General features: G+C 46.7%; 1 protein-coding gene across 1 annotated transcript in view; it reads right to left on the bottom strand.

Moving 5' to 3' along the window:
- Positions 1-9,753, bottom strand: part of Parva (parvin alpha) — a 189,045-nt gene that overhangs the window by 63,476 nt on the left and 115,816 nt on the right. Inside the window, exon 2 of the mRNA XM_008853493.3 lies at positions 98-187. Within this exon, the coding sequence (XP_008851715.3) occupies positions 98-187 (90 nt within the window). The remainder of the gene's footprint in view (positions 1-97; positions 188-9,753) is intronic.

The following is a 9,753-nucleotide window of genomic DNA, read 5'->3' as shown; positions in this document are numbered from 1 at the left end:
AGAGAGAGAGAGAGAGAGAGAGAGAGAGAGAGAGAGAGAGAATGAGTTTGCATTTGCACTGAAGGCACTAAGCTATATTATAGAGAAGCACAGTTACCCAGCATGGTATCCTCAGGATCCAGTTCAAAGGAGATGGGACTCAGTGGCAGGTTGATGGCATTCATTCCTTCCTCCTGGAGCTCCGATACTGAAAGACAAGGAGGAGCAGGGTCACGTGTCAGATGCTGATGGGTCACATGTCAGACACTGATGACAGGTGGAGTGCTGGATTTTTACAACACATGAGTTCCATATTGATACTGAGGCAACTGTATCCTCCCCCCCGGCCCCCTAGGTACAAAGCTTAGATGACAGTTGCTAGTCAGCCTGAGATCAATCCACAGTCACTCCTTGCTAAGGGGACCTAATTGCTCCTTTAATCTCACTTTTTCCACTTGTCACCCCTCTCACTTTCCTAGAAGACAGGCTGCTATGTAGAAAGCTCTCTCCTTTCAGAAAAGATTCCTGAATAAACAGGAGCAGAGTGGGCATGGCTGCTCCCCAGGTCTCTACCCTTAGTCTCCTATATGTCCTTCCTTCCAGGGCTTACTGTCCCTGTCTCCTCACTGTGAACAGGATGAAGGAGATTCTCCATTTCAGGATGTTACCTCATGAGTCTTTTCAACATGGACAGTTCAACGCTTCTTTGACTTCCCTGAGATCTTTTGATGATGGGCCCTGCCTCCTGCACCCATCCTGGTTCCAGCCTCTTCCCTGGGTCCCTGGGTGACTCAGTTCGCATGACCTGTGGGGCCCAGGGTGAGACACTTCCCCTCTCTGGTCCACTGAGTGACTACTCATTTCTTTCTTTCCTTTTTCTTTTTTCTGCTGGGTGCAGTGGCACATTCCTTTAATTTCAGCACTTGGGGAGGCAGAGGCAGGTGGAGCTCTATGAGATCAAGGCCAGCCTGGTCTACATAGTGAGTTCCAGGCCAAATGGGGCTACAGAGAGGCCCTGTTTCAAAAATTGTTTTATTATATTTTGTGTGTATGCTGTCATGCAAGTACATGGATGTGCACATGTGTGGTATGCTAGTGCCACATCACACATGTGGAGTTGGTTTTCTCCTTTTACCATATGGGATCCTGGGATTAGAGTCAGATTATCAGGCTTGGTGGCAACTATCTCTACCCACTGAGCCATCTCACTAACCTGACTAAGTTCTTTTCACTTTTCAAATACTAGTAATCTACAGTCTCATTTTCTATAAGAAACAGTGGAATAGGTCAGTGACTTTTAGAACCCACCTCTCCAGCCTGCTCTCCTCCAAGCACCCAACCCTCACATGAACACTGGGGAAAAACATTCCTACCCCAAGCCAGCTATCCAGGAGCACCCGTGCTGACCTTAGTTTAGCTCTCCTAAAAGCAGGGACTCACATCCTCTCCTTTTTTGCAAATTAAGCACAGAAGGGCCATTTTCTCTGAAGGCATTGGTCACCGGGAGGTTTGAGGGCACTAATACATACAGCAGCTGCAATCAACCTTAACGGAAGCAAGGGCCCATCCCTCCATTTTATTTATTTATTTTGTATTGACTCTGGCCTCCCTGATTGCCAGCCTAGACTTGGGAGAAGTCTTCAGCACAAAGTAGCTGCTTACATAGTTGCAGCTAGAATTGGTTCCGGAACGAGTTGGCCTCACAAAGACGGTGAGTCAGGAACTACTTTAAAGGGACACTGGCATTAGGAAGCTGACATGCAATCCCTGGGCAGTGGCCGGGTGTATGTGTGTGTGTGTGTGTGTGTGTGTGTGTGTGTGTGTACCCCACATGCAGAGGCCACTGGGTGCCCTTATTATCTTGACACAGCCTCTCTCAGAACCTGAAGCTCACTGACTTGATTAGACTGGCTGGTCAGCAAGCTCCTCCCCAATTCCAATGCTGGGGTTATAGGCAGGCCCAGCCACGCCTGACTTTTAAGTAGGAGCTAAGGATTTGAACTCAGGTCCTCATGCTTGCAGAACAAGTGCTCTTACCCACTGAGCCATCTCCACAACCTTGTGAGCCACGGGCTTTTGATGTTTCTAAGGGCATCATCCAGTTCTTGTTTTTAGCTTCAAAATCCCTTAAAGTGCCATTCTGTAGAATTTCCCATAAGACAGCAGAAAAATACAGGAGATTCCTTCAAAGTGTCAGTGATCATGGAGGTAAAGGACTGGGTTTATTTCTGGCTAAGTGCATGTACTTCCTAGGACTTTCCTAATTCTTCCAATATCACCTCTAGATCTAGCAGTATGCTCTCTTTCAGCAACTTCTTAGGAGGAAGCACAACATTTATTACTCAGCAAACCTGCTGGGCACACAACAGGTGGAAATAGTCACACTTTGACAGGACAGGAGACTGAGCTTCCCAGCCACTGCTGGGGGCTTTCTGTCCTCTGGCAGTGCTCTCTCCCTAGGTCTGTGCTGTAGGGCCAAGCTGGCAACTTGTCAATGAATTAAGTGCTCACTTCCTTAGCTGCACAAAGCACCTTTTAAGTGCTCAAAGGTAGCTGGTGGGTACAGTCCCTACCAAACTGATATACATTCCCGCACAGGAAGTCCCAAACTGGATGGTGTGATCTTGGGGTCCTGTTCATCTAAATGCTGAGGGTGTTCCCAGTCAACTGATGAACCTCACTGCTTACACTATGGCCCTTAAGTCTACTGAGGTCTCCAATGTAGATACCCAAAACAGAACCTGTGATCTAACACCCTCACACCCACCACAACAGCACAGAAACAAACCATCGGCTCTGATCCTTACCCTCTTCAGTGGGAGGTACCACTGTTTACACCAGGACTGACCAACCTGCCGCTCTGGGATTGGTGTGACCCAGGGTCGCTACAAGTGTGGTCAACATGAAATGGTAAACTTCCTTAAAATATGATCAGATATGTGTGACTGTCTGTAGGTCTATGTGTACATATGTGTATGTGTTGGTATGTAGGCATTTGTGTATATGCATGTGTATGTATGTCTCTATATGTGTGTCTGTATGTCTGTGTCTCTCTGTGTGTGTTTGTATGTGTGTATGTTGTGTCTCTGTATGTATGTGTGTTTGTATGTGTGAATGTGTATGTGTATATGCAAGTGTATGTTGTGTCTCTGTGTGTATGTGTTTATGTGTGTATGTTTATGTGTATGTATTTGTCTATGTGAATGTGTCTGTGTATATGCATGCAAGTGTGTGTATGTGTGTGCATGTTGGCAACTTGACTGCAAGGTTCTTCAGCCTGAACATAGATGACAAAAGCATGCTAAGTGTCACACAAAGCAGTCTACATACACTCTCATGGCACTCTGGGTTTATACAATGGTTCAAGCCAAGCTCTGAGGACCCACCTCTGGCTCAGCTCCTCTTTTCTCTCACCTTTTGTATCAGTTGTACTGGTAAGTTCTCTAGGCACCAGTCCCAAGCCAGGCCTGGAGGTTCAAGCCACTACTGTCCTTCACCTGGTCCATGGGAGCTGCCTCCCAACTGGCCCAACACCTTCTGCATTTCCCTCACTCCCACCTACTTGCCACTGTGCAGCTAGCATGCTCCATGAAATGCAAAGGAGCCCGCCTAAGCCTTCCTCCAGTCTCTCATCAGGACCTGGCTCCTGACTGACTTAGAGACCTCTGCTCAGCCTCCACTGCTGTTTGATCCCCACATGGAACTCATCGCCACAGGAAATAATCGCTGTGGGTAAGTGTTTTTCTACCCCTCCACCATCCGAATGCAAGCTGGGGGAAGACTGTATTTGATACTTGTTTTGTTTGAGACAGGGCCTCTTGTAGACCAGGCCTCTATTGTACTTTGTAGGCAAGAATGACCTTGAACTTCTCTAGCCTGGGGTTACAAATGTGTGCTACCACCCCGTTTAGGCTATGCTGGGGGCTCAACACAGGCTTCCTGCGCGTTAGGCAACCACTTGGCCAACAGAGCCATGTGCCCAGCTGGGGGACACTCTGTTTAGACTCTATCAGACTCTCAAGGAGGCCAAGGGGCATAGTGCTTGGTTGCCAGACTGCCTAGATTCACACCCAGGACCTGTACTTTCTAGCTATTGGACAAGTTCATCAATTTCCTGTCCCATGCCTCAATTTCCTCATCTGCAAATTGGGTGTGTTGGGAAGATAAAACCAGTTAATGTAAGTATTCCAAAGGCTGCCTGGTCCCTGGAGAGAGCCATGTAAATACATGCTGTTATTCTCACTTAAGCTGATACCTCGAGAACACTATACACTTGGTTGGCTACGTAATCCAAACCATTAAGGTCACTCTTCACTGGAAAGGATTTCATTTCTGGGGATGTGGGGCTGGGAATCACTTACATCTATTTTAGTCTGAATTTTAGCTTGACCCTGTATGTACATTTCTGAATAAGCATTTGCAGTTTGTGGGGTTTTTCTGTTTTGTTCCTTTGAGACAGGGTCTTGCCACATAGCGGCTGCCCTCAGATTCACTATGCAGCCTAGGCTGGCCTCAAACTTGTGGCAAATCCTCTGCATCAGGCTCCAGAGTGTTAGGATTACAGGCATGAACCATCATGCCTGATGGTCCAGTCTGGATTTTGTTAAGGTAAGAAAAGCCACTTCTGTCCCAAGTAGAGCCAGATAGCCATATAGCTGGAGGCAATTTGTAAACACAGAGGTCTGTAAACATCACTATAGTCTAAGTAGGAAAGCAACACTCCCAGCCAGGGCTCCTAAAGGTAGCTCTGAATGGGGTCTCTAGATCATTGTTCCCAATGTTTTCAGATGAACCCCGCCCTCTGCCCTGCCTCTTTAATTCACTTAGAGAGACCCAACAAACCCCAAAAGAAAGACTGAGATATGTTTGCAATTCGAAATGTTTTTTTGGAGGAAACGATTCGGCAGGAACCCCATTAACCACTGACTCAAAGCCAACTGTTTGTAAAAGCCAATATGCAAAATGCCCAGGCTGGCCTGGCCCCCGCCCCACGAGGCCCCATTAGTGGCCACTTTCCCAAAACAGCCCTCCTGCTTAGGAGGCCTCCTTTCTGTTCAACCCGAGTAGGGCCCAGCAGCAGCAGCCTGCCAAGCCCTGCTCTGGCAAAGACAAAGAGCTACGATTGAATTTTCTCAGCACAGAATCTGAAGATGTTGTTTACCCCAGAACGGTCTCAAACTCAGCCTGGGTGTGCAGCCTCCAGCGGCTCGCTGTGCTGTTAGTCATAACTTAATAAACAGCTTAAATGGCTAGCTGAAGGTCAGGGTGGGCGAGGCCCTGAGAAAATGGCTTTCTCTTTCTCCCCCCCCCCCCAAGAAAACTTGATCTGAGGCTAGCTCCAGATGTGGCTGGCAGAAAGCAGGCTTAGGAGTTGGAAAGCATTGGATTCGAATCTTCTGTTTTCATTGTCACAGGACCTTGATGTGGCTTCCCTTCCTGAACTTGGAAGCTGACACACCCTGCACAGCTGACACTTCTGGCATTCACTCTTTTGAAAGAACCCTCACTTTTGTCCCTCCTGGGTCTCCAGGTGGAATATGATGGTTTGAAGCTGGTTATGAACCTCCCTGCCCTTGTACTGGGGATCTTACCACACAGTTCTGGAGGCTGAGCTGCAAGAGGAAACAAGAATTGTTTTCTTCCATTTGAAGGAGAGTCCTCAGGAAGTGAAGACTTTTTTTTCCCCTTAATCATTATTATAGCAGACCATTATGTCTTTGTCTGTGGCAGCCATTTTGTGGCTGTGAGGTGAGTTGCCAGAGGAAGAAGCTAATGAGCTCAGTTTGTCAGGAAAGCAGAAAGGGGTTTTTGTTCATACTGTTGAGTCTTCCCTAGTGTTTAAACTGGAAGAACAGAGATGTTTTCTTCAACCAGGAGTGCCATGTCCCTAATCAATACATGGGGACCAGGATTATAAAGGTACCTGAAGGGCACAGGTCTGAGAATGAAGGTAACTTTCTCTCCTTTTCCTCCAGGAGGAACAGAGCAGTTATAGGATTTACTATACTCTAAAGCTGTGCGCCTAGGTACCCAAAGAACCCCAGGGGGAAACAAGTAAAGCAGAAGAATGAAAAATAAGAGTTCTAAAGGCTAGGGATGGGACTCAGTTGGTAGAGTGCTTGCCTAGATGCAGGAAGACCTGGGTTCCATCCCCAGAACTGCCTAAACCAGGTAAGGTGGTGCACACAGGTAAGCCTAGCACTGGGGAGACAGAGGCAGGAGGATCAGCAGTGCAGGGTCATCCCTGGATACACAATGAGTATGAGGCCTGCCTGGGCTACATATACAGGCTCCATAATGTCATTCACTCAACCTATAAGTATCCCTGGGTACCTCCTCTGAGGGAGGTTGAGGAGTATATCAGGCAGCGTGCTGCCCTACAGGTGTGAGACCAGAGGAGTTCATCACATTGAGGCTGATTCTGCTGCAGGACTGGGGGGGGGGCAGTGAGGAGGGGGTGGTCCTAGAAGAAGGGACATTTACATAGGACTTTGAAACACTAAATTCTCATCCAACATTAAGTGGGCCAAAAAAAGCACATCTGTGTAAAAATAGTGAGGTTTGGGAAAACAGGGCAGAGGTAGACTGATCAACTGAACACTAGGATGGAGAGAGCACACCAGGCAGAAGGCAAAGAAATGAGGGCGGGGCCCAGAGTGCTAGAATCCTGAGTTTAATTATAAAGAGAAAATAAAGGGAAAATGTCCCCAAATAAACAGGAAATAAGGGATTACAGCAAGGCTGCAGGACATCATCAATATGTAAAAGCTACTTGCTTTGCTATCTATTAGGAATGAATGGAATTTGAAACCAAAAGTCCAACGTCATTAACAGTAGCACAAAATACACTGCTTAGGGATAAACCAAACAAAATGTCTACAGGACCAATATGCAGAGGTTATAATAGTCCCACAGTAAAACTATAGAATGATATTTCCTTGAAATTGATAAACTGATCCTAAAGTTCAGATGGAAAGGCAGTAGAAAGTAGCCACCACATTCCTGATGAAGAAAAACAAGACTAAAATAAAGTTACAGTTGTCAAAACAGTATGGCATTGATAAAAGATTAATAGCATAGAATAGGGAACTCAGGAATAGACAGGGTCTCATGGATCCCTGGCTAGCCTTCAACTCATCGCCATGTAGCATGACCTTGAACTCCTGATCCCCTTACCTCCACCTCCCCAGTGCTGGCTGGGATTATAGATGTGTGTAACCATAGTTGGTTTATACAGTGCTGGGGATGGAACCCAAGGCTTCATGCATGCTAGGCAAGCACTCTATCAGCTGAGCTGCAACCCTAGCCACCTCAATTCATTTTTGTTAAAGAGCAAAGCCATTCAATGCAAAACAAACAAACAAAAAACCACACACAAAAAACCAGTTTTTTTTAAACAAATGATCCTATAGCAACTAGATATCAAAATGCAAAAGAATCCATGCAGACACAGATTTTGCGCCTTTCCCCAGACCTGAAATCATCACAGACAAGGGTATAAATCAAGATACTGTAAGAAGTCTTAAAGAAAAGAAATGAGCAGAGAGGCTGGAGAGATGGCTCAGCAGTTTAGAGCACTGGCTGTTCTTGCAGAGGACCTGGGGTTCAGTTCCCAGCACCCACATGGCAGCAAACAGCCATCCATAACTCCAGTTCCAAGGAATCTGATGCCCTCTTCTAGCCTCCATGGGCATTGCATGCACAGGTGCACTTACATGTAGGCAAAACACTCTGACACATTCAAAAAAGCAGAAAGGGGAGACCTTGGGTTTGACAATGAATTTTTTTGTTTTGTTTTGATTTTTGAGACAGGGTCTCCCTGTAGCCCCAGCTGGCCTGGAACCACTATGTAGACCAGGCTGGTCCCAATCTCACAGAGATCCATGGGCCTCTGCCTCCCAAGTGCTGGGATTAAAGGCACCATGCCTGGCTTGACAATAAATTTTTACGACACAACATGGAAAGGAAAATCTATGAAAGAAAAATTGATAGCTAGGACTTCATTAAAATTTTTACTCTGTGAAAGACACTGTTGAGGATGAAAAGGGGTCAAGGAGATGGCTTGGTGGGTGAAGGGCTTGCTGGCCGAGTATGCAGACCTGAGCTTGAATCCCCAGAACCCATAGGAAGCAGGGGATGGCATCATGGGCCTGTAATCTCAGTGCTCCCACAGTGAGATGAGGTAGAGACAGAAGAACCCTGTGTCTCATGGATCTGCCAGCCCTGGCATACACAGTGGAAAGACAAGAAAGAGCCCACCTCAAAGAAGCTGGAAGGTGAAGACCAACACTGGAGGCTGTCCTGACCTCCACACACATGCACCTGCACAGACACTAGTGTGCAGACACGCACACACATCACACATGCGTGCATACACATGCATCACACACATAAGAATAAAAAGGTAAAGTCATAGATGAGAGAAAATATTTGCGAGATGCCTATCTGATAAAAACTTGTATGCAAAATACACAATGACTCTTAAAACTGAATAATAAGGAAACAAACCACAAAATTATGAAAAGATCTAAACAGATGTCACCCAAGAAAATGTACAGATGCAAAATGGCATGTGACATGCCTTATCAGTTGTCATTAGAGAATGACAGAGCAAAACAATGAGCTATTACCACATACAGATCAGAAGGGTGAAAAGTTAAAAAATGACAATACTCAGTGCTGATGAAGATACAGAGCAACAGCAATTCTCCATCATGGCTGTTGCAATGTAAGATGGTCCAGCCCCTTTGGAAGATAGCTTGGTGCCTTTTTATATAACTATAATCCTAACATACACGCCAGTAATCCTGTTCCTGGGTATTTACTCAACTGATCTGAAAATATGTTCACACAAAAAGCCCTGTAAGTAAATATTCAGAGAAGCTTTGCTCATAATTGTCAAAAACTGGAACAAAGGTATTCATCAGACCTCCTCCATTCAGGTAGCTGCTGGGAGCTCAGCAGACCACCAGAGTGTGCTGGGTTCTGGCCTCCCTCTGGCCTCCAACTACCAGAGGGCCTGAGAACCCAGGGGACAGCTTGACAGCCCCAGATCCTGCATCCACTTGGTGGTGAGCTTCCTCTAATTGCGCCATACCATCCCCTAACCTGGGATTTGGTGAGGCCCCTCACAAGGCCCCAGGGCAGATCTGCCTTTGGTAGGCTAAGGCTGAGATCTCAGCAGACCCCCAGAGAGTGCTGAGTTCTGGCCCCCCCTGGCCTCCCTCTGGCATAGGGTTGATAATGCACAAGACTGCCTGAGAGAGCCTGGATCCTGCCTCCACGTGGTGAAGGAAGCCTGAGTGTACCTGACTGGAACCTGAATCACTCACAAGGCCCCAGGGCAGATCTGCCTTTGGTAGGCTAAGGCTGAGATCTCAGCAGACCCCCAGAGAGTGCTGAGTTCTGGCCCCCCCTGGCCTCCCTCTGGCATAGGGTTGATAATGCACAAGACTGCCTGAGAGAGCCTGGATCCTGCCTCCACGTGGTGAAGGAAGCCTGAGTGTACCTGACTGGAACCTGAATCAGGCTTCTGTGGGTACCCCTGAATAGCTGATCTGAAGCCGTCAGTTCCCTCCAAAATAAACCTGAGAGAACCTGAACCCTGTACCAACCAGTTTACATAACCAATAAAGAAAGGATCAAGGCACCCGGATAACAAAAACAGAAGAATACTTCAACTTAATTCTTATATCAGAATCATAAACAACAAAAGAAATTCACATGCCAAAACCACAATGAAAGAATAATAAAATGGAAAGCCAAAACACTATG

This window comes from Nannospalax galili, unplaced genomic scaffold (genome assembly GCF_000622305.1).
Source record: "Nannospalax galili isolate Female #2095 unplaced genomic scaffold, S.galili_v1.0 scaffold44, whole genome shotgun sequence".
In the NCBI taxonomy this organism is placed as follows: Eukaryota; Metazoa; Chordata; class Mammalia; order Rodentia; family Spalacidae; genus Nannospalax; species Nannospalax galili.
The sequence above is the reverse complement of the archived record's forward strand: the minus strand, read 5'-3'. Positions and strand labels throughout refer to the sequence as shown.